This window comes from Pipistrellus hanaki, assembly GCF_964339955.1.
Source record: "Pipistrellus hanaki genome assembly, chromosome: 5".
NCBI lineage: Eukaryota > Metazoa > Chordata > Mammalia > Chiroptera > Vespertilionidae > Pipistrellus > Pipistrellus hanaki.
The window spans coordinates 45,032,133-45,057,763 of record NC_140507.1 but is presented as its reverse complement, the minus strand read 5'-3'; the positions used below and the strand labels follow the sequence as shown (position 1 = coordinate 45,057,763).

Genomic DNA, 25,631 nt, shown 5'->3' with positions numbered 1-25,631 from the left:
CAAAAAATATGATGCTAGAAATATTCGTTAATGATCAGCATGATCACCCTATGAGTCATTTCAGCACTTCCTTTTGTCCTTAGTTCCTCCGTGATTTTTTAAAATTTTGAGTTACTTGCATTCAACCTTAGAAAGTTCATTCTGAAGAGTAGAATACAGAGTAATAACAACATCTAAAAACAACATGCAGCCCTAACTGGTTTGGCTCAGTGGATAGTCCCAGGTTTGATTCCAGTCAAGGCCACATACCTCAGTTTCAGGCTCCTTGCCAGCCCAGGCCCTGGTCATAACATGTGCAGGAGGCAACCAATCGATGTGTGTGTTTTTCTCATATCAATATTTCTGTCTTTCCCTCTTTCTTCCACTGTCTGAAAATCAATGGGAAAATATTCTTGGATGAGAATTTTAAAAATAAATAAATAAAATATATATATAAAAGGTTTACATGCAAAGTGTTCCCTCTGGAGTTCGACCTGGAGTTCAATTGTTCACTATGATGTGTGCTGACTATCAGGAGATGGCATGGAATGAAGGAAGGCCCCAGCCTGCAGCTGGCAGCCAGGGAAGGAAGGCCTTGATCACTGGCCAGGCCTAGGGACCCTACCTGTGCATGGATTTTGTGCACCAGGCCTCTAGTATATAATAAAGAGCTAATATGCTAATTAGACAGAACAGCAGATTGACCATTTGGACAATCTTCTGGACAAAGCTGAGGCTGCAAGGGCCAAGTTCCTTGCACAAATTTCATGCATCAGGCCTCTAGTAAATAAATAAAAATAAGATGCAATAGTAGTATTGATAAGATTAATGGTAGTTTACAATTAAGGAGGGCCAAGACTTATGATTTAAGCTTTGTGAGCATTATTTATTCCCTCTCTTTTCTCTTTCCCTCTCTCTTCTCTCTCTCTCTCTCTCTCTCTCTCTCTCTCTCTCTCTCTCTCTCACACACACACACACACACACACACACACACTCACACTTATTCACTTGCAAACTCCATACCTATAAGATAAAATTTCACCACTGAGGATCTGAGTTTTGGAGAGCTCATATTGTGCCTAAGATCAAACAGTCAGAAAATGGATCCAGGAGTGACCTTTCAATGGCCTTGACATTTTAGTTCCTAGGGAACCACTTGAGGGCTGTGGCACTGCTTTGAAGGAGGGACCTTGTCTTATTCAAATTCATACCAGCTCCTAGCACAGAACAGAATGGAACAAGGGGGTGACGTAACTCATACTTTATTTTAAGAAGATAAATCTGGCAAGGAAGAGTGGGATGTAGAGAGCAGGGAAAGACTGGTGGCATGGAGACCAGTTTGGATGTTAGTGGAATAATACAGAGAAAAAGGTCATGAGATTATGAATGAGGGAACAGCACAGAGAATAGAAAAGCAATGAATGTGAAAGAAATTTAGTAAGAGTGGGTTCATGGGACTGGGTGGCCTGACCATGTGCAGGCAGTGAGGAGTACCGGGCCTTTGATAAATACCCACTAATGCAGCAAATATTTCTTATGTGTTTGCCAGAAACTATTCTCAATGCTGGGATACAACCGTCAACAAGGCAAAGGGGGGTTTTGCTCTCATGGAGGTATTCTTCTCACTGGGGGATACATCAGTCAGGGTTCCAAACATGATGTCCCACTATATATTTTTAAGGAGTTGGCTTATGTGACTGTAGGAGCTGGAAAGTCTGAAATCTGCAGCACAGGTCTACAGGCTGAAACTGCACAGCAGTTAATGCTGCCTCCTTGCGCCTGAATGCCTTTTCTTAAGAAGGTTTTGCTCTTAAAACTTTTCAACAGATTAGAATAGGCCCACCTAGATTGTTTGGGATAATCTCCTTTATTTAAAGTCAACTGATTATGCATATTAATTGTAATTACAGACTATCTTCGATTAGTTTTTGGTTGAATAGCCTGACCCAGTTGTCACATAGCATTAACTGTAACCATTGCAGAGGCTGTAAGACCAGCGAATGGAAAGAAATCATGCAGAGTGTTAGGCAAGAAGCACTCATTCTGTGAATTGGATACTCAGGGAAGTCTTCTCCATGTGAGTAGTACAGATGAGGCAGATGAGACTTGGCGATATTAAGTGACTTCTTTAAGCTAAAACAGCTAATGAGGGAGCCTGCCCTCATTCCCACTCCAGTCTGTGTTCAGGAGACACAGCAGAGCCTGCCTCCCAGGGCCTGTCAAAGGGGCCAGAATGTTTGACTTGGTTCCCAGGAGGAACACCAGGTGGTGAGACAAGTCAGGTTGGGAACTTGTTTCCTGAAGGTAGAGCCTGAACATAGGGAGAGAGGGATATCTCGGGGAGAGGGATGGTTGTACAGGCAGCACTCTATCCAGCAGAACTCCTCCCTCACTGTGCTGGGACCACTTCTTCCAGTGCCCAACTCAGGGCTTTTGTCCAGCCAGTGGTTCTACACAGAATACCCTCCTTCCTCTCCCCGCCCCTTCACGTGGATGTCTATGCAGCCCTCCAGTCTTAGCTTTGGCGCTTCATCAGGAAACTCTCCTTGTTATAATCCTCCCTACTCCTGTCTTCTAACATGGTACTTAGCACTGGTGTCATTAAGCCGTTTATTTTATATTATTATCTTATTCATGTTTGACTCTCCTGTTATACTCCCTAAGGGAAGAGGCTAAATCTCCATTATGCCGACTCCCGGTGATGAACACAATTCTTGGCACACACTACTTGTTGGACGAAGGAGTGGATGAGGGAATGAATGAATGAGATACATGCCTCCCAAGCAGTGAATCTGCAGGGCATTCTAAACAGTAATCTGCAGACACAGTGACATATCCAAGTTGTCATTCTCCTTTTTTCTAATCACCAATCTGATCATATCCTCTATACAGCTAATCCCATCCTTGGCACACGGCGACTGCCCAAGTTCAACTGAAAGGGCAGCCCCTTCCTGCACAGTTCTCTCGTTTGAGGCAGGGAGGACTTTTTAAGCACTTGGCCCAAAGCCGTCTAACACCAAGAACTTTGTGAGAACTGTTAGAGTGAGAGAAGAACGAGAAGAGAGAGAGTGGGAGTGCTCCAGATTTAGGGCACCCCTGAGGAGAGACCGTCAGGCATGGATGCCATGTCCTGAGGAAGCCCTCACCCTTAAGACAGACAGTTTCACTTCTTGCCCCAGGTAGGCACGTCTGGCTGCTTCTGCCCATGGCCTGGAGTCTTTGCGTGAGAAAACAAGCTTCTGACTCCAACAGTGTCTGACAGAGGGCCAAGGGGAGAGACAGTTCAGTCAGACGCCCTCCCACATCCTCCAAATGCCCCCTTAGCCCGTCCCCAGATAAAAGCTCAGAGGACCTGGCACCAGCGAATGGAGCGGAGTTTGCGCACATACGTCATCTGTCCAAACAGGAAAGGTTACAGCCCCTCTCACTCTGGCTTCTGACTTGACAACCAGCAGCCTTGACAACTAACAAGACCATGTGTGTTGTTAAATGCTCCCAGGATCTCCTCTTTCCTTTATGTCAGACCTCCAACTATTAATGGAAAGAAGCCTCTGTTTTGCAGTTGTCTTCCGACTGTGGGGAAAGAAAGTCTGGGGTTCTGTACACGTAGTATCTATCAAGTCATCCTGACAGCTCTGTTCGAGTTTCTCTCCTCGTGTTCTTTCCAGTAAACATGTTTCCTGTTGAAAAAGAGAAACGTCGCTCTGTCTCTACACTTTCTGAAACTTGGAGTTCTGTAGGGCACTCCTGGGGTCAGACAGAGTTTGGCTGCACCGCCGTAGGGGATGACAGGACAGGACACACATTGGTCCAGATGTTAAGAGATGGAGGTTCGAGTCTTGGCTCTGCCACTGAGCAGCTGAGTGACTCTGGACACGCGTCTAGGCCCTAGTGGACTAGGGAGTCTCTGCAGTTGCCGCCGCTCTAAGCTGTATGGTTCTCATTGCAGGCATCTTTTCCACAAGTCCTGTGTTGACCCCTGGCTCCTAGACCATCGCACCTGCCCCATGTGCAAGATGAACATTCTTAAAGCCCTAGGGATCCCGGTAAGCACAGCACAGCCTACAGCCTCGTCATGTCTGTCTTTCTGCATTACCCCCGGAGCAGGGAGAATACGTCACACCTGGCTTTCCCTCTGTCCTCTCAACCCCACGGCCCGGGCGTCCTCCGATGAGGCCCTAAGGGAATTCCCATGTCTGAAAACACTTGACCTTCTCCCCACGTCCATTGTACGTGTCTGAGAGTCCAGGTGCTGCTTGTGCAGCTTCTCCTCCAGGCTTCAGTGAGTAGATGCAGGCGGGTCACCAGCAGAGACCCCATGGGCCAGTTGTGCATTGATTTCCTCTTGTGTCACGGCCCCTGCACTGTCATCACAGAGGTCTCAGGCCACATTTTCTGACCGTGCCCCAGTCCCCTAGCTTTCAGAGGAAACGGGCTCTTCCCAACACTGGGCGGGGGAGAACAGCTGCTGGGAACCTGGCTTAGAGCCACTGCTGAACTCAGATCTGTGGAGACCTAGAGCAAGCAGGACACCAGAGCCAGAACCCCTTCATTCTAGCGTAACCCCCTCCAGCTGGTGCCTCTGTTATATGTTTTATAAAACCGGATCTCTCTGCCAGTGCAAAGAGAATCCTACCGGCTGGCTGGCTTGACACTCCAGGGAAAGACTTTCCCAGGCCCATGGCAAGTGAAGCCCACAGACTGGTGGCTGGAGACAGCAGCTACCATGTGAGGGCAGGAAGCCATCCAGGCCACCCAATCCGAGGGCTGCACAGAGCGATGTCAGAAAAACACAGGCACCGGCTAAAAGGAGCTAAACAAGCAGGAGGCAGACACTGGCCTCCCCTTCCCCCGCACAGTACTGCAACCTCCCTGTTGTCACTCCTCACTACACTAATGGCAGAGAATAAAGAGAATGTTAATGGTCCCAAGATGTCACTGGAGGAGGAAGGAGCAGGTCAGATATCAAAGGTTTTCTTTAATGCGGAAGGGCTCATTATTCTAGGACTATCAGAGGGACTCTGCTGGAGAGAGCACACCTTGAGCATTAGGAGGCTATGCATTGGCTGACATTTCTCCCCTGTACCAGCTGCCTCTGTGCCAGCTGAGTGCTGATTTTCACGGTTGATGCACCAGAAACAAATCAGCTGGCGTGACTGTATCTTTGAATTAGATTTTGAAAGGCAATGCATTAAATTCTCAGGCCAGAGTTGTAAATGCATAACGAAGTCAAGGTGAAAATCAATTACTGTGAACATGAGCCATTAGTTAAAACCCAACATCTCTACCAGGTACTGGTGACTTAGGAATTCATCTCAATGCTTGCACTTCTCACACTCCTGGCCGTAACTAGTTCTTACAAGAGAGGGGGGAATGTATGTATATGTGTGCTTGCACGTGTGTACGTGTGTCTTTGGTCTCAGACATCTTTAGAATATGTACTCCCAATTAGAGGTCGTCACATCGCTTGCACAGGATACTTTCAAAGCTCCTCAATGTCGATTCCAATACTCCTTCAGAACAATGAAGCCAAATTTTTAACTAAATAACATTTGACTCCAGACTTTTCCTGGGAAGGTACAATTTCTCAGAAGCTACTTGTAAATGAGTTGAGAATCCAGCTATTAGTTGTTTCTAAAAGAGCAATATTGGGTGGCCATTTGGCTTATTTACAAAACGTATAGCTTTGTGACTTTTAGCAGGTGGGCCTTCTGGTCAGGGTTTATACCTATCAAGTCTGGATAGGATTTTAGTTAGCATGCTTGGCTTCTGGGAAAATAAACATTGGTGGCATCTTTTGGGTTTTGCCAAGGACTCGTAAAGGCCAGGCAAACAGGAACGTGACACCCAGCTGAGCTCGCCCCAGAGAACAGCACATCCTCCATGAGGAAGGCGGGTAGATTACACTTCTCAGCAGCACCGAGGCCTGTGACTCCCCCTCACTCTGCCCCCGTGGCTTCCTGAGACTCCTCTGTTTTTGTCCTGGTGGGTGATACTGAAGTCTGGATCTGAGAAAATTTTGGTTGTTGTTTTCACTATCCTCCATCACTGAGTAGCACCATGTCTAAAGTATGCCAAAGAGACGAAATTTTTACTCCATTCTTAGAACTTTCCATGTCATTTGCCAAGGTTGCAGCCTTCTTAGCTAGAAAACACTTCCTTAGCTACCTGAAAACCCTTTCTATACAGCTTAGGAATTGGTTTACGATCTTCCTAAACTTCTATACTCCATTTCTTCTCAATCAAGGAAAATTAAAAAGAGCCTGTCACTCTGGTAATTGGTGCCTGTTGGTCCTCCATCTCTGTGTCCCTTACATATGCTCATTGCTCAGTAAATGTCTGTGACACATAGCCCTTCGGAGTCTGAAGGCTGCCAGTCCCAGAATCATAATTTACGAAATTCACCCTGATCCCTCTTTGATCAATGTCCACTCACCAACGACTTGGTTGTAATCCTGATGGACGAGCTAGTCAGCATACAGAGAGCAGGATTTTTTGGTTTGTTTTTATTTCTGTTGTTTTTTAACTGAATATCCTGGTGGCTGCTTGTGCTTTAAGGCAAATAAATATAAGTTGGAAGCTAAGAGCTGGAAACATTTTCATTTTGTAAGTGGATTTCTCTAAAATGAACTAAAGAATAAAAGCACCGCTCAGGGCTCATGAAATTCCCATTATGATTGGCATATTTTTAAATTATATTTTACCAGGAGAAACAGAATACTGAACTGAGAGGTGAGAGGTGGGGGGGGGGCGGGGGGGGTCCTTTATTGTCAGAAGTGTTTTCATCTCTTTATGTACATTACGGTGCTTCAGCCTCTTTCTGTTCAGTCAGGACTAGGTGTCCTGTAAGATGAGAGAACACAGGTTTCAGTGAATACACCAATAATGTACCATATAAACTGGGCTTTTCATATCCCAGCAAACACCTTCTCCCATCACTGTTTTCCAGGCATGAATAGGATGGCTGTTTGAAGGCAAAGATAGTGTAACTGGTATATTCACAAATCCCGGGATATTTGGCAATTGGTTGACTTGATGAATTTCCCCATGCTAACCTGAATTTGAATACCTTTACCTTGTTCACTTTCAGATGATATTTGACATATTTTACTAAACATTATGATGATAATTCATCTTATATGATTGTAAATTGAGTTTCTTTTCAAAACCTGCTATTTGATGAATCATTTAGAGTGAATATAATCTATGTGAGAGTTAGTAAGGCTGATGTATTCAATATTATATCTAACCCAAATTACTTATGCCTGCTAACACTCAGTCTCAGTGAGCTAATTCTGTCCTTCTCTTTCCTCTCCTTCCTCTACTAAAGATGTAACACTGTTCTTACTATTCCACAAAGTAAAGGCCAACACCCTGCATCAAAATTGATAAAATACATTTTTAAATAAAGGAACAATATTAACAAGCAAACACAAAATTTTGAAAAACTTCAGTTCTTATCACATACATGATTGCATTCAGGTGCTTATGGCTGAAGAACAACCTCACACTATTCTCACTGGGAAACATTTTCCTCCCTGATACCCCCACACAATAGGTTTTGCTTAGAAGCATCTTTACATGGTATTAGGGAGGGGGAAGAATTATTTTTCCTCTTACCTTTCTAGGTTCTCCAGCTGGCGCCCTGTAAATTAAACTCATAAAAGATTAACAAGAGAAAATCAAGCCAACATTTATTAACACATGTACCACACCTACACATGGGAAAGCTTAGTGATGAGTAACTCAAAAAGGTGGTTAGGAGTTGAGCTTATATAGCATCTTCAAAAAAGAGTAATGAAATTTAGAGAAGCAGCAAGACAAGGGAAAAGAACATTGGGTTTCTAGAACAGCAGATTGTGAGGAGGTAACTGTCTTGGGGAAACTAAGGGCAGATTAGGTCCCGTTAATAAGGTTTGTTCATGCAGATCCATTTCAGAGTCAATTCCCAATCACTGGTGATAAGAATGTTCTGATCTTCCTGATATAGAGGGGGCACATGTCTACAAATGTATGTCCTGCTTTTATGCACTTAGAAGGACAGAGAGCATTTCTTTATGTACTTCTCAATTATTTCAGTTCAAAATAATCCTTATGACAACATATTTAGGGGTAGCTACCCTTTAATAGTGTAGCTTACCTTTGGACAGAACTTGTCAGTTTTTAAAGTATTTTCTCAAATCCTCTCTTAATGCGGAGCAGATGCTAACGTTCCCAAGTTTTCAGAGCAGTAAACGGAGACTCAGATAACATTTTCAAACCAACATTTTCTGACCACTTACTAATTGTCAGGCACTATGTGATTCCAGAGCAATATAATGTAGTTGAGTTACTTTAAAAAGCTCATGTCTCACTTATATATGGAATCCACAAAACTGAACTCACAGAAAGAGAGAAGAGATAGGTAAGTGGTTTCCAGGGGCAGGAGGTGGAGGGTGGACAAAACGTGTGAAGGTGGTTAAAAGGTACAAACATCCAATTATAAAATAAATAAGTTCTGAGGATGTACAACTTGGTGACTGTAGTTAACAGCACTGTTTTGTATATTTGAAAGTTGTTAAGACAGTAGCTCTTAAAAGTTCTCATCACAAAAAAAAAAAAGTAACTAGGTGAGGAGATGGATGTTAATGAGACTGATTATGGTGCTCATTTGGCAATATATACATACTAGTATACCAAATCACTATGTGTACACCTTAAATTAATACACTATTACAATACAATAGTACATGTTAACTATCTATAATAATAAAAGGGTAATGTGCTAATTAGACCGGATGTCTTCCAGATGTCACTCCAGACATCCTCCCTGATGAAGCCAGGGCCCGAGGGAAGCCATTCTGGGTCCTGGGTGCCGGAGGGAAGCTGGTGCCGGCAGTGAGGGGAGGAAAGCCTACTCTTGCCTAAATTTTCATGCATCAGGCCTCTAGTATCTTAATAAAACTGGAATTTTAAGAAGTCAGCCTAGTAGAGTGAGAAAATGCAGTAACCCGTAACAGCATGGAAGAAGTAAGAATAAGATGTTATAGTACTAGGGATGGCTACCTGGGAGGGAACACTACTTAGAAAAGGTGACATTTGGACTTGGAATTAAGGAGTGATTAGGAGTTCCGCAGGAGGGTTAGTTTGAGATCTTGGAATGGGAAAGGGGAACTGGATGATTGGGGCAAATGTCACCTTGAGCAGAGGAACAGCATGAGCTCAAGCTCTGAGACATGGAATATATGGTGTTTCGTGTGTTTTCAAAGGCTGAGATGAGGCCAGAAGAATAGGCTGAGAGAGGCTGTAGGGGGCCTGTTCTGCCACGCTAAGATTATAATTCATTCTTTAGGAGAAAAGAAGAAGCATACCTGTGTTTTTAAAAAAGAGAAAGGGGAGAATGGGATGTACGAGAGGAAACTATAGAGAGATTAGGAGACCAATAATGGGATGAGAAATGTTCATAGCATAATTGCTCATAATCAATGTCTCAATCAGTGATTTTGGCGGTTCAGTCATTCAGTGACTTGACTTTCAACAACTTGAGTTTCATTGAACTGATTCACTTCCAATAGAGACAAAGAAGGGGAGAGAGAGAGAGAGAGAGAGAGGGAGGGAGGGAGGGAGGGAGGGAGGGAGGGAGAGAGAGAGAGAGAGAGAGAGAGAGAGAGAGAGAGAGAGAGAGAGAGAGAGAATACAGAAAAAAGGAATGAGCTTTTTTTGAGGGTTTTGTGGAGTGATGGAGATTTCTAGCAGTTGGAAATACAGATTGGTGGTCAAAAGACGGGCTTAATAGCAGAAAACTAGGACAAGAGTCCAGCACTTTGAGTTTTTGCTTTTTGCTCCCAATGAGTCCATGAGCTGTAGATTTTCTCTTTTAATGAACTTTCAACACAGCATAATCATTGTCAACCCAGAATTCCCACCTTCAACACCTTGTTCTTTATCCATTGGGAGTGCAAAACCACTTAATCATCATCACTCAAGATGATGTTGATGTTAAGAACAGAGCAAAAGTAATAATAATTAATAACTATTCTTAGTATTTCTCAAGCCCATCTCTCTCCAACACCGCCTTTCTTATGAGTTTGGGTGAATGTATAACAATGGAAAGTCATTTTAAAAGCTGCTTGTGGAAAAGATATAAATATAATCAATATCACTTTAAACAGCAGAACTAAAACCAATGAGTAAAATTTGCCACGTTCCCCAATAGTGGAATAATCTAGCAAAGCTGAGCAACGCAGGCTGCCTTGCAATGCAGAGAGCTCCCATTTCTATTATGTTGTGAAGTGGATAGTGTGGGGAAGAGTCCTGCAATGATGGGTAATTGCACTCCATGGTCTTACTCTAGTGTCATGATTCTAAGATTTTTATTTAGCTCAATTGCATGTTAAATAAATAGGGCTTTTTTTCAATAGCAGGTTTTTAGCTTATGTATAACAATAAAAAAAAAATAGCCTCACCTTATAGTGTGTGTGTGTGTGTGTGTGTGTGTGTGGGTGTGTGTGTGTGTGTCTGTGTGTTGAATAATTCACAGTTCTATCCACCTCTCATATCATTAGTATTTGCAAATAATGCATGGGTCTTAATGTAATTGTATTGATAATCCTGTGATTAAAACCTTGTGTGTAAATCAAACTGGAACCTTTGGAAAGGAAATTAAAAAAAAAAATTTTTTTATTCATTACAAACTTTATGTGGAAATTTTTTAAAATAAAATGGTTCAGGCTGAAAGCAGTAAAGAACTTGGTTTTCCTTCGGGGTGAAATATCTAGGCTGCAGACATTTTGCTTCTAACTTGATGACACACACTGAGAACAGATTCTTTTCTGCTCCTGTCAGCCCAATGCCGACTGCATGGACGACCTGCCCACCGACTACGAGGGGTCCCTTGGAGGCCCACCGACCAACCAGATCACAGGTGCAAGCGACACGACTGTAAACGAAAGTTCAGTCACTTTGGACCCTGCTGTCCGGACTGTGGGAGCCTTGCAGGTGGTCCAGGATACAGACCCCACCCCGCAGGAGGGAGATGTTATCTTTTCTACTAACAGTAAGTTCTGTGCTCAATAGTGCCGTATTCAAAAGGGCTGTTGCCTTGTAGGAGTTAGGGGGGGAAATTCCATCAGGACCAAAGAAATTGCCAGGTTAAACAATTATACCTGATAGGCCTTTAGAAACCCAGCTCTGTCCAGAGTCAGCACACCTGGCTCTGTCCTGCCGCCCACACACTGACACCAGCTCTGCACATGCCCCGGGCTACCTGCAGCTGGGAGGGTGGTGGGTCTGGCCTCAAGAATGGAGGGCTGGTGAGAAAAGCAGCTGTTGGGGATGCTCAGTGGGACTGAGATAGGGCACAACACCCCTCACACACATGCCTATGCATGTGTGTGTTGTGTGTGTGTGTGTGTGTGTGTGTGTGTACTGGTCTGGACTGCATGCAAGAAATTGCTCTCCGTTGCTGCCCCAGGACTCATATGTAAATGACACCCATTTAGAAGGGCATTTTCCCAGTACAACCTAAGCCCCTGTACATAAAAAAATAATAATAAAATAAAAAAATAAACCCCTGTACATGTGGCATATTAATATACCAATGGGGTTTCTTCCCCATCTCCTGCATAAACGCTTAACTCAATACTGTTCTGTTTGGTGTTAGTTGTAAAAATATTGAAGATTGAAACAAAACAAAAAATCTGAAGTATTTACTCATCACTTTAATACAGTAGAGATAGCTTCAGGCATTCTGAGAAAGCCAGCCCACAAATTAACATAGGTTGAAGATTAAAAGTGGGGATGGATAGTGTAAGTTTTAAATAAGGTGTATTTCGTCCCTGGACAGAAATAACCAATTCACTATAGAAAGTTTGGAAATATAGAAAAGAAGATTAAAGCATTTTAGGATATTTCCTTTTAAGTGTCCTCTTTTTTACACATTTGCAATGTTTATACAATTTATAAACCATTCATGCTGAAATTCAATGATATGCACTTTTCTAATGAAGAAACATAATGGTCTTCATTGTTAAAAGATTGAAAGATGAAGAAAAGAATTTTAAAAATTCAAAAATTGTTCAGTACCCCATTACCCAGAAATAATCATTCATAACATTTTGGCATATTTCCTGATTATCTGTTATGATCTACTTGAGGCAAAACTATAGGGGCTGACGGTTGAGTGTTGTAATCATAGGACTCTCACAGGACCTGAGAGAAAGCAACCTCAAGAGGAACTTGGTGATAAATATCTGCCCACGCAAGGTTCATTCACTTGGGGTAGTGTTTTAACTTGACTTTGGAGGCATAAGGACCACAAATTGAAACACTCGCCATTCAACATTAAAGGCCTTTAAAAATAGGATTTGATCCCTTTGTTTTGAAGGTGTGGAGTGATGCTGTCCAATGTTGTTAATGCAAGCCACGAATGTAGTTTTACGTTTTCTACAACCACACTACAAAAATGGGTGAAGTTCATTTTAATCATATTGTTAACCCACTATAGCCAAAATATTTTACCTTTTTTGGTACTCACTGAGAATCTGGTATTTTTTACTTATGGCACATCTCAATTCTACAAGCCATGAAGCAAATGCCTGGGAGCCAGGTGTGGCAAGTGGCCCCATAGGGGAGGACTCATTTAGAATCCTAGTAATTTGGGAAGAACCTCGAAGGTCATTTAATTTTTGCCATGACAAACTTATAATTTTTACCATGAGAAAATCGTGGCCCAGAGGAATAAGTGGCTGATTCAGATCAAAGAATAAGTTCTCTTTTCACAGTACCAGATTATCCTATTCACTTCCAGTCATTGGACATCTTCAGTTACCATCAGGTATATCCATCAGTGGCCTCTCTGAAGTATACAAGGAGGCCTGATAGAATGTTGCTAGCAGTTCAAAAACCTGGAACACATGAGCCTTTTTTGAGCCCATGAGACGAACCAAGTCAAAAATGCATTATTGTCCTTGCAATGAAATATTTTTTTTAAAATATTCAGAAGAAAATCTGTCCTTTATTAGATTTTGAAAAGTGACTACATGCTTCATACATCTCAGTAAATCCCAGATGGCAAATGAAGAGGCATAACATGTGGGTTTAAAAAACATCAAAAATGAAATTGAAAATTATGATCAGTATCCATATAATTTATAATCTGTAAACTGTTTTTGCCCAACATAGACTCCAAGTGTTTAGGTCATAGCAGGCATTCAGTAGATGTTGATTGAATGACCTGAGGTGAAAGTGTTTGATCTAAGCTTGAAACAAGGAGCCTCTATTCACACAGAAGGAAAAATGGCAAGTAATTTCAAAGGAAGGTATGGGTAAAGACTCAGAGTGACTAGAGGTATGTGACCACATCTATAGTCTGAAAATTGGTGTCATATACCAGTGTGTGTGTGTGTGTGTGTGTGTGTGTGTGTGTGTGTGGCTAGAGATATCAATCTCATAATATAGAAACTTAATTTTTTCATAAAATATTTTTCCTAGACAATTTATTTGTGATTGATTTATGGGGATTTAATAGAATAGTTCAAATATAATAATTCTGATTAAATGTTTATACCATTAGCCAAATTACTATAGATTTCTTAAGGGGAATATACTCTGCTCTCTACAGGTTTATAAATTGATTGCGTTGTGCCCTAACTCAAATAAATAATCAATAAATAAACAATCACAGATGCATGAATAAGTGAGTGAAAAAAATTCAAGTTCTCCTCAGCATTATTGTAACCAATTATATAATGCTATCCAAAAAAAAAAATTGGATGGAAAAATAAATGTAGTTGTGATACAGTATTGCTCAACAACCCATTGGGGGTTGGACCTGAATTTTCTTTACATTATCTTTTCCCACCTCACATCTCTATAGACCCAAGAAATTTACTAGAAATGAGGAAATAACAGTAGCTAATAAATATATAACACCAACTATGCAATAGGCACCCTTTAAAACCACTTATAAAATTAGCTCACAACAACTCTATGGTAAATATTATTTTAGCCTCATTTTACTGATACAGCAACCGAGGCACAGAGAGATTGAAATGACTGGCCCAAGCTCATAGTGGCAGATGGAGCTGGAATTCAGAGAAGCCTCTGACCAGAGCCCCATGCTAACTACTCAAAGGTGCCCTAGGGGAGAAAATGGACACAGGTACTCACTCCCTTTCCATTTCATTTTTTCTTTTCCTCCATTTTTCTAAACCTCATAAAGCTCAATAATGTGTGTAGCTCCTACTTGAATTCTCATTCATCCCTCCCTCTGTTCTTCCTTCCTGGCAAAGACTCTTCATGGGTCGGTCAAATGCATTTAAAAGTCATCTCAGCACTTGGGGGTGGGCAGGGGTGGGGAGTCTAACAGATTGCCTTTAGAGTGAAGACAGGAAAATCTGATGCTAAAGGATCATCTTTAGCTCCCAGGAAAAAGAAACAAGGAAAAGCATTGACACAGCAGAGAAAATCCGAACTTGTTGCAAGTCTGACATTTGAAAGACATTCCTTATGCATATCTTTAATGTTCCTGACATTTCACCTAGTATGACCTCACGTGGCAGTGCCAAATCACAGTGTTTCTCCTGTGCCTTGGTTAATGCAAGTGGCCATTTGTACGGATGTTCGGAGGTCACTCACCAGTGTCTAGCTGCCTGATGACCACAAAGCTTACTTTTCCCTCTGATTCCCCAAGCCCAGGTTGCAGTCGTTGTACTTGCTTCAGGAAGGGGAAAGTCCCTTAGCCTCAGGAAAAGGAAAACACAGCTAAACAAATAGCCCCTGGTGTTGGGAGATTCCAGAGACTCAAAAAAGATACCAAGAGGAAGACTATCAACCCCTTCCCAAGACACTCAGTGTGCTCTGTGTCTTACAGGGGGGAGGTGGGGAGGGCAGAAACCTTCCCTTTGTTTCTCAAGTAGGTTGTTGAAGCCACCATCCATTTCTGTAGATTTCTTAAGGGGAAATCTACGGAACCACTTTTAGATGCCTCTAGATCGTTACCCACCTGCCCTTCCTTCACATCAAACTAGAAGGACCCCACTGTCAGCCCATGGGTGGAGAGTGGAGGGTGGAGGGAGCCAGGGCAGAAAGAGACGGGGATGACAAAATCAGGATGCCATAAATCTGCCCCAGTACTCTGAGGAGCACCTGGCATAATGTGTTTGGCCAGAAGAACACCTGGTCTTCTAGTGTTACGGAAGGAAGCAGAACACATGAGTTACTGCTAAAACTCGGCCTGTTTAAATGTAGTGTGGGATGGAATTCCTCTGAGAAACTTCCTTTGCTAACTCTCTATCAACTCCGGTCCCGGGGGGCGTAAAGTGCATCTAATATGTTGGGCATCTAATATGTACAATAGTACACCCAGGCCAGGTGTTCTTCTGGCCAAACACATTATGCCATGTGCTCCTGGCACTATCCAGCCATCACTTCCTCTCCCAGACACCAGGCAGGAAAGAGACCTGAGTCCATGACTGCCTGTTTAGCTTTTCTAAGGCTGAGTCAGTTCTCCCTGAGCCCCACCTACAGGTTCAGCATCCCCGGGTTCCCACACTGGCTAAAGCAGTGGATTCAGCAGGGTGATTCTCTCTTCATTATCTCTTTACCAATTCTTCACCTCACCTCTCTCTCTCTCCCTTTTTCTCTCCCTCTCTCTCTCTCCTTTTTATTGCCTCAAAATGGGTGATGGGGTCAAGAATCACAGACCTGCTTCCCTTCAGATCCCTTGTGCATCAGGCAATGGGCAGGGAGCAAAGGTGGGTGGGAGGCTGGAGAGGCTGCCTCCCTTGCTGTCCACGTCTCTTCAGTAGAAATAGAGGCAGGAAGCATCCCTTGAGAGTGTGCAAAAGGATGAGTTCCTGGATGTCTTAATAATCTTCACCAGAAGATACAGTCTTAGCTACCAAACTGCTATCCCTTTACAGGGAACCTGGAGATAGGTCAGCCTTTTGGGGGCAGGAGGAGGGGGGGGGGGCGGGTGAGGGGGAAGAGCGGTTCATACTCTTCAAAATGCACTCACGAGGACAAAAGTAATTATCTCAGCACAGCTGAAACTAAAGCCCAGAGGAAAGTCATTTTCAGAGGGAAAAAAAGTCATTAACAACTGTCACTGCAGTCACAGGAGCTCTCCAGGGATACACCGTCCATGCCGATTTTGAAGAGACTCCCAAAGACTTCATCAGAGACTGTGGAGTCTCTGGAACGAAGCACTCTCTCTCATTGGAGGGACTCAGTATAAACCTCTCTGGGGCGTCTTCATTGCTAAAGACACATTCTTTAAAAATCAGGCCAGAAATGACATCCGCTCTTGCATTTTTGAAGTTCTGTGTTTATTGTTTAAGGGACAGTTCACGAAGCCTTCGGAACATCTATATTCAAACTTGTCAATGCCCCGAGCATGCTCTGACCGCAGCCTGGGCGTGGAAATAAGAAAAAGTGCGCGTCTCCAGGACCCTCCCAGGAAACTCAATTCTGAGATTCGGAGCCCAGACAACTGAGAGGAAAGGGGAGGGTTGGTGATGTTCCCGCATCACAGTTCTGCTTCAAATGCGCAGCTACACTTTGCTGCATTTGCAAAGCAACAATTTCTATGTTTTATGTGACTGTAAAATATACTGATGCATCCAGAAATAAACACATCTCAAGAAAGCATTCCACTGTTTACAAGGGAGAATAAGAGTGAGTAGCCACATCGGCTTTTTTTTTTTTTTTTACTTGCATCAAAGCTGGAAATGGCAAAGTGGCTACTCCTGACTGTAGATAATATGCTGGCTGGATCCAGCTTTGAGAATGTTCTCCCTTGGTGCCCATAAAACTCACATTAGCCCTGACAAGATGACTGCTGTGATCTGTGAGTATATTCCATTGTGTCAGCCAACAGAAGTGGCCAATCCTTCAAGATTGTAGGCCCCGCTGTCATCTCCCCTTCAGGAAACAGCTAAGCAATGGTGGATGACTTCACACAACGAAGCATTTGCAGGACATGACCCTGCTCCCTAGGTCTCATCACGTGCCAGGTCCCCGAAGCAACATCACCTCCTTCTTTCTGGGCCCTCCAGCTCAAATGACAGCTTCCACAGAGGGACAGCTGTTCTGAAGAGTGAAGATCTTCGCAATAAGCACATGCCTTGATCATCAAGTGACCCAGATGGCAACTCTCCAATCGACAAGCCACTGGGTTTTCCATGATAACATTCCTCCTGGATTAAAAACACTTGTCAGTCCAAGAAAGCCCACAGGGCCAGCCTCCCAGGGTTTTCCCATCTTACATGTCTGGTGCTTCTGACAGGGAGGATTGAGGATCTGCAGACTCACAGACAGCCTAGGAGACAGTTCATCGCTTTAGACCACAAATCTATCACCACTTGGAACACTCAGCTCGGACAGGACACACGCTATCCTCTCAGAAGAAACACGTGTCTTCCTGAAACGAAGTAACTCAGCCAGCAGACTAAGCTCTTCCCTTTCCGGGAGATTGTCTCATGTTCTGAGTTATTTATCGATAGCACCATCTCCCAAGGCTGTCTTGCTTGGGTACATGTCGTGGCCCAGCAACTATTCAGAGATGAGCTGGGCAAAGGGCTGTTGAGCAGACCTGCATTTTACCAGACACTGTCACACTGAGCATGGGTCTCAGCAGGGCGGTGGCAACTAATGGCAGGAATCACAGTTGGCAGGTCAACACTTTTTCAGTGTCTGAGCAGCATGAAGTGTAAATAAGATAAATTTTCTCTTTCTGTTTCAATTTTAAAAACAAATCATGGGGAGTTTCATTATTCAGAGATTGAGAAAGCAGAAACAGCTGAAAATGCCTTTTGGATGACATGAGTATTGGCTCTGAAAATTCAGAGTCTCGGGGTTCTGTAAGTCTAAGTATTTCAGAAATGAAATTCAATGTCCTGGAGGATGGGGGTGTATAACTACTGGGGCTACTTGAGGTAAGATGATATCATGGAAACACCACTAGCCAGAGGCAGGAAGTTTGGCCCTCAGTCCTGATTTGGCCTCCAATTACCTGTGGGCCCTTGGGCAAATTGACTACTCTGTCTGCACTTTCATTTCTTCACTTGAGTCACTTTTACAAGCAGAAAAAAATATCTTTAATCCATCGATTAATTGTTCTTCCTAAGATCTCAAAGAATAATTCACCCACCGTATCTTGTTCTGCCTGCATAGCATTCTTGTACAGTAATATTTATCCCCAAAGGAAAAACCAAAGCAGAGGAGGTACATCTAGTTTCTGCCCTGGCTCAACTGTCTCTCCTGGACCACATCGTTAAACATGGCCCCTGCAGAGAAATGCCTGAGAAGCTCACTTATTCCAGACTAAGAGTACAGAGTTAAAAATGGAATTAAAAGATGCCCCTATGAGGTGATATAAGACTCAAAGGCATCAGGATTGGTTGTCTTGCTGAAACCGGTTTGGCTCAGTGGATAGAACATCGGCCTGCAGACTGAAAGATCCCAGGTTCGATTCTGGTCAAGGACATGTACCTTGGTTGGGGGCACATCCCCAGTAGGGGGTGTGCAAGAGGCAGCTGATCAATGATTCTCTCTCATTGATGTTTGTATCTCTCTCCTTTCCTCTCTGTAAAAAATCAATAAAATATATTAAAAAAAAAAAAAAAAAAAAAAGGATTGGTTGTCTTGGTAAAGTAACCATCTAGAATCAACTGAAGATTTTTGGCAACACAAAGCAAATTGGACCCACATGCTTATTTCTGCTATCTAAGCAAGTCCTGCCAACCTTGTAAAAGGTATAAACCTGCAAGGACACTAAAAAAGAGAAAAGATTACAATAGACAATATGTCAACACATTTTGGATTACAAGTGAGTGGAAATTCTCTTCATGAAATAGGGAAAGCTGGAATCTAAGAGCCTCCTAAAGGAAAAAACCAATAAGAAGCAGGTGGTTTTACCCTCAGAGCATTAAGTCCCCAGGAAGGCTGCAATAATGAGTGTTGCTCAGCCAAAACCGGTTTGGCTCAGTGGATAGAGTGTCAGCCTGTGGACTGAAAGGTCCCGGGTTCAATTATGGTTTAAGGGCATGTACCTTGGGTGCAGGCACATCCCCAGTAGGGGATGTGTAAGAGGCAGCTGATCCATGATTCTCTCTGTATCCCCCTCTCTTCCTCTCTGTAAAAAAAATCAATAAAATGTATTTTTAATTAAAAAAAAATAATGAGTGTTGCTCAAAAGAAGGCCATTTGAAAGACTTTGTATAGCATTTAGGCCCCCCAAGTTCCCTCGCCATCCTGAGCATTCTGTTAGTTGCCTTAGGCCCATATTGAGGTCCCTTCCCCAGTTGGCAAGCCCCACCCATGCCCACTTAATCACAGTGCCTCATTTGTAAATAGGAATGGAAAGCAAGCATGGCTAGAGAGTTGGGGGAAAAAACACACACAATAAATCTAAAAGAGAGAACATAATGAATAAAAATAAATTTCAAGGAAACCAAAATAACTCAGAGCACAGAATTCTATAAACCATCACGTGTATCCTTAGAGATATGAGGTAATAGTGCATCCATGGGAAAGAAACATATGATAGGAATTTTCAGAGAATGAGGAAGAAGTCTTGGCAATTAAAGCATATAGAAGAGTGAAAATTCAAAGATAAAATACTATTTGCTTTGTTAAATTATGCTTGTGGTGTGAAATGAATTTTTATAATTAATCTGATTTAAAAAATAAATTTTTTTTAAAAAAAGGAAAAACAGAGTCAGTTGACTTGCCATTGAAGAATTAATTCAATAATTCAACACACATTTTGTATTAGCATCTCACACCCCACCCTCAATATGTGCTTTGTCTTATAGTAAAAATTATGGCCTTGTATGGCATACTTGGCTTCAGAAACTGTGTATGGTACCAAACTTTTAAGAGTGTTCCCTTATTGCATGCTACATTTAAGTTATATTTGCAATGCACTGGTGTATAGATTTATTTTATAAGTTAGTGACTTCAGTTTTTACAATGAAATTACTTCCTAGTGCTCAAGCCAATAACATGCAGTTACCCTATATTTTTTCTACTCTTTTGCTCTGCATAGTAAAACAATCCCTTCACCATGTTCATTCTTCTTTAAACCTCTCTTCATGTGCCATTTCCCTCTGCCACTGCCACCTTTCAAGACCTTATCATCTCTTACCTGGATTTTAGCCATGACTGCCATTTCACTCCCCTGTTTCTAGTCTTGCCATTCCCAGTCTGTCTATCCTGTTTCCTCAATAATCATCTGTAGAAATCTGATCTTAGTTCACTGTTTTTCTCAAAACATTTTTATCACCTGTCTCAAGCTGGCTAATGGAAACAAATCAGTAAGCATTTGGCCTCTGCATCTCTCTCTGTCTTTCCCCCACTTTCACCTGGCACATCACAAATCTAAACCACTGGTTCCAGATTCACTATCCCTGACACATTTCCCTCCACCCACAAGCTGTACATACCTTTCTGCTGTGTTCTCTGAGACATCTTCTCTGCTACTGCACATAGGATCTGGTACTCCTCCTACAATTATCTCCTTTCAGATAGTTAGCTCTGTCATTATTCCTTGAGAAAGCATGTGTCACCCCACAAAACATATAGGTCTTCATAGAATTTGGACCCTGGCTTTTCACCTTCATGCTCTAACTGGATGCCAGAAACTGTGCTAGTTTATGGCATCCAGTTAGACTCAACAAATAGCTGAATGAATTAATTAATGAATTAATATGTTGAATTTTAAAGGAAACTAACAATAGCGATAATCAGAAATGAAAAAATAATATATTGCAATATATGTTTTCATTTTGTGTGCTAATTAAAATAAAATACCTATACATATATGCATATATATAAATTCTTCCAAGGCCCCAGCAGACAAACCTCCTTAGAGCCAGTTCCTATGGGATGACACTGTGACCCTCCCTACCCCCATGGGACAGGAACACAGATGCTTAACTGTTCCCCCATCATGAGGAGGGTGGGAGACTAATGCCTTGTAGGAATGGATTGATGATTTATTATTTATCACCATTGATATTGGACTACACAGTACAAACAGGGAATTAAAAGCCGTAGAGAAAGATGAAGTGGCAGAAATAGTAACAAAGCGAAATGTGGTGGAGAAAGGCTCTCACACCTCACTGTGCATCAATTTCTGCAAATGCCCTGAAAATATCACAAAACCAAGTGCCCAGAAACCAGTGCAGCTTAAATGAAGCTCTTCATTTTCGCTTTATACCGTTGGTGCTATTTGTGACATTAACCCATAATGAATCAAAATGACCCTACTAAGAGATAATATGGCCTTGGGAAAGCCAGGTGACTTGGACATTGAATGGATCTGGGCTCAAATCCTGGCTGGCCACTGAATTAGTAACCAACTCACTTAACCTCCCTGGGCCTCAATCTCCTCGTTTTTAAAATTCTCCTCACAGTTGAAATGTATCAATGTTGATACAGCTGCTGGCTCAGTGCCTGGCACTCAATAAATCATAAATGTACCCCTGGTCCCACTGTGCACATCTCTCCCCCTTGTGAACGGACACATCCCAAGTACCCATCAGTGCAACCGAACTGTCTTTATAGAAAAGTATCTCCACAGCACCTTTCCCACATGGATTCCAAAGCCTGGGAACTCTAAGTTGTATCTTCAACCATTTGTCTGTGTGGATGAAAAATGTCATTACCTTGCTTGACTTCAATTATCACAATTGCTTTATGTCCTGAGCCAGAACTGCATGCCTGCTTGTCATTATTTATCTTTTTCATTGATTGATCATTTGAGCTGTAGTCTTTTACCGTTTCCCCAAAAATAAGACAGCGTCTTATATTAATTTTTTCTCCCAAAGTTGCGCTAGGGGGATGCCTTATCTTTCCATGCGCTAGGTCTTATTTTCAGAGGATGTCTTATTTTCGGGGAAACACGGTATTACCATGATCTCATATAAAATGATGACGTCCTTACAACATCATTTACAGAGAAACCTGTGAGCATCATCATGAGGCAGCCCATCAGTCAACAGCTCATTAGTGTGAATTCCTAGAAAGTCATAATTATGTCTTCCCCCACATGGCTCTCTATTGGTTGTATTCTAGAGGCAGCCACCCTACTTATAATCTTAGAGTTTTGAGCATGCAGACCACAGACAAATGATTTGTTGAGAAACTAATAATTTCAGATTGTCTAAGTCTTGATGTTCTTTATGTGTTTATAAGTGTAGCCTTAGGGGACAGTTTTGTAAGTACTCATTGATATAAACATTCAAGCTTGAAGCAATAGAATCCCATACCCCCACATAGAAAATCAACAAGGAAACATTTTAAAATGCGAGGTATCTAACTCAACAGCTTCTTATAGGGTGGTCTTCACTGCACTTCCTTCTCCTCTTTAACAAAAAAAATGCAGGGAAATTTCTGGAGAAAATAAAATAGATTGTGGTTAAGTGATTCAGCCCAACCCCCCTCCCAGCTCCATCCAGGACACAGCTGTGGTGATGATGAGTTAGGTCACACTGAACTTGGTCTGGATAAGTCTGAGACTGCCAGGGTGAGAGGTAGACTGTCCCTCCTCCTCACCTTGGAGACTTCCTGGGGAGCACACACCAGGACACCGGTGAGAAGCAAGCCAGGCTCCTCACACATGCATGCACACCTGTGCACACATAGCAGCAGCTTGAAAAGGTTGGAAGCAGCAGCATCATGGGCCTCATTCTCTTATGACAACAATTGGCTGCACCTGAGTCGGACAGCACCCTGGAGACAAGGTGTCCTCTGTCATTTCCCACAGCTTTTCAACCCGAAATTGAGGGATAGTTTCACGGCAACAGTACTGCTTTCATATGCACAGATGTCCAAGAGACAATCACTGTTGTGAATTGTCCTACTAGGTCTCATTAAAATAAGACCTATTAGTAAAATCATGTAGCACACTGTATGTGTGCTTAATAAGCAACAGCATACACAGTTAATTAGCTCACTGGTAACTAATGTTCACAGCAGGGAGGAACAATTAGTAGATTTATAGACTTAAGCTCCATCGAAATTCTTTTGTCAAGCAAATCATTCATTTATATAAAAAACTCATGCCTTAATCAGAAAGCATTGGCAGCACTTAAACTCCCGCTATGCAACAAAAACAGTAGAAATAATTTTTTAAGAAAAAAAAACACATTATAATAACACTGCAACTGTTACTTAAATATGGAGCTAATTAGAAAATTGGAAAGCAATGTTTGAGCAGAAACACAATGGGTTAGAAGGCATGTCTTCCCTGTTATGAAGTTAGGGAAAATTCATGCAATGGGATAAACACTTGTGTGCATGGGCACACACAAACACACATAAATGCCTATGTTAAAGCATGTATGTGGGTGCACATGTGTGTGTCGAGGACATACATTCACATAGTTACATACACAAGCATGTATATACACTCCTGTCTGCAAACCAATTGAAGCATGTGTCCATGCTTCAGACAGTACTTCAGACAGTACACTTGCACGTGTGTGGTCTACATGCACGCCTGCACACAGACACATGACTCAGCACCACCATCTCGGGGTCAAGGCATTAACATGTCTCAGCAGGAAGACTTGACGTTTCTGATCATAACTCGATTAGTCCTGCAAATGGAACTGTAGTTCCAACTGAGCTCATTGGAGAGGAGACAGCGCCCAAAACAAACCTATAGATTATTCTATTTCATTAATGGACTTAAAGGCTGACTAATATCTGGAAAGAGTAAATGTGCCCCTACAGGTAAGCCAGCCCTTCAATAAGGTGACCAGATCGTCCCACTTTTGGTGGGACAGTCCCAATTTTTAACAATTTTTCCCCTCGTCCCACGGCATTTTAAAAAGGTCCCGATTTTTAGAAAGATTGGACAGATTGGAAAGATTCTTTCCAAAAATCGGGACATTTTTAAAGGGACGCGGGAAAAATTGTTAAAATTCGGGATTGTCCCGCCAAAAGCAGGACAATCTTGTCAGGTTCAATGTATTCCTACCCTGTTTCCCCGAAAATAAGATAGTGTTTTATATTAATTTTTTGCTCCCAAAGATGTGCTAGGTCTTATTTTCAGGGGATGTCTTATTTTTCCATGAAGAAGAATATGATACACATTTATTGTAAAATGAAAATAAAGGAAATTTATTATCTGTATACGGTACGGTAGTACAGTATTTGTCAACACAAACCAGACAAACTGTGAATTTTACAATATCAAGAATTTACTCATTTATTCAATGACAATCATGTCATCATCTTCTGGAACATCATCATATTCCAATTCCTAAATTTTCTGGTGAATTTCTTGTGACTATTTCTTTCAGAATCAGTGGACCAAATTTCTCATGTTTAGCCTAGGGGGGGCCTTATTTTCGGGGGGTTGCCTTATATTTCATTCAGAAGGAAACCTGTAAGTAGGTCTTATTTTCAGAGGATGTCTTATTTTCCGGGAAACATGGTAGCACCTATGCCCTACAATAGACTCACACACACTCTGGTCAAAGTACGTGTCTGTGGCCACAGTGGAGGACAACTTCAGTTGATGAGGCATCAGAGGACATGACCAAATGGCAAGGGCACTGGGACTTTATTGGACAGCAGAGAGAGGTATCGAAATCCTTTTCTAATTAATACCCCTGAAAATAATTTAAGTTCTTGGCAGAGAGCTAAGTCTAGGCCCAGCCCTGCCACCTGCTGCCAGTGTAACCCTGGGCAAAATGGCTAAACCTCTCTGAGCCTCCATTTCCTCATCTGTAAAATGGAAGTAATTTCCTCAGGTGTTTAAATGTAATACAAACTTCTTAGAAAAGTGCCTGGCCCATAATAAGCGTTCAGACCTAGTTATCTGCAGAGGAAAAAGGTAGAAGGAATTCAAACATTTTTAAGCATATACCTTGTGCCAAGGATCTTGAAGAGAGATTGTTTTCTGTGTTTTATTTCACTTTTGCAGTCATTATCACTCTTTTACATACAAAGATTTGAAGTGGAGAACGGTCCAGGAAACTCATCAAAAGTCACACCTTGAGTAACTGGCAGGCAGGGAGGAGAACTCTGGTCACTCTCCAAAGTCCATGTTCGTTTCAACACAGTGGAGCTTCTCAGGTGTGGCCTGAACACCTACTGGGCTGGAATTGTAGTGTAGAACCCTGGCCTCACCCAGATTGCTAAATCTCAGTTTTCAGAGGTGAGCTGAGAACATTCATTCTTATCCAGTTCCCTCCACGGTCTTTCTAAAGCCACACTTAGAAACCACATGCCACTGGCCCAGAAAGCCTACCCAAAGAGGACAGACCCGGGACACACACATCCTAAGTGCGGTCTTACCACTACGGTCCATGTACATTCTGTCTGTCCTATGCTCTTTCTATTCAAGGGCATTGGAATTGGAACATTCTCTTCAACCCAACCAACTTCACCTAATTCTTGTTGTCACAGTTTTAGGGAATTCCCAGCTGAACCCTTTTGTGGGGTCTATCCACGCATGCAATATGGACAACCACTGGTCCCTGTGGGGAGGACCCCAGTCCTAGACGAAAAACCATAGAAAATACAAGTATAGCCCTAGCCGGTTTGGGTCAGTGGATAGAGCTTTGGCCTGCCGACTGAAGGGTCCCCTGTTTGATTCTGATCAAGGGCACATTCCCGGGTTATGGGCTCAATCCCCAGTAGGGGGCGTGCAGGAG

General features: G+C 42.5%; 1 protein-coding gene across 3 annotated transcripts in view; it reads left to right on the top strand.

The window, feature by feature from the left end:
* The window catches only part of RNF150 (ring finger protein 150), a 160,440-nt gene that overhangs the window by 114,823 nt on the left and 19,986 nt on the right, over positions 1–25,631 (top strand). For 2 of the 3 annotated variants that reach the window (XM_084884269.1, XM_084884268.1), the window contains exons 5-6: positions 3,929–4,025; positions 10,804–11,014. In XM_084884269.1, the coding sequence (XP_084740395.1) occupies positions 3,929–4,025; positions 10,804–11,014 (308 nt within the window). The remainder of the gene's footprint in view (positions 1–3,928; positions 4,026–10,803; positions 11,015–25,631) is intronic. The other variant, XM_084884270.1, reaches the window with a different exon arrangement.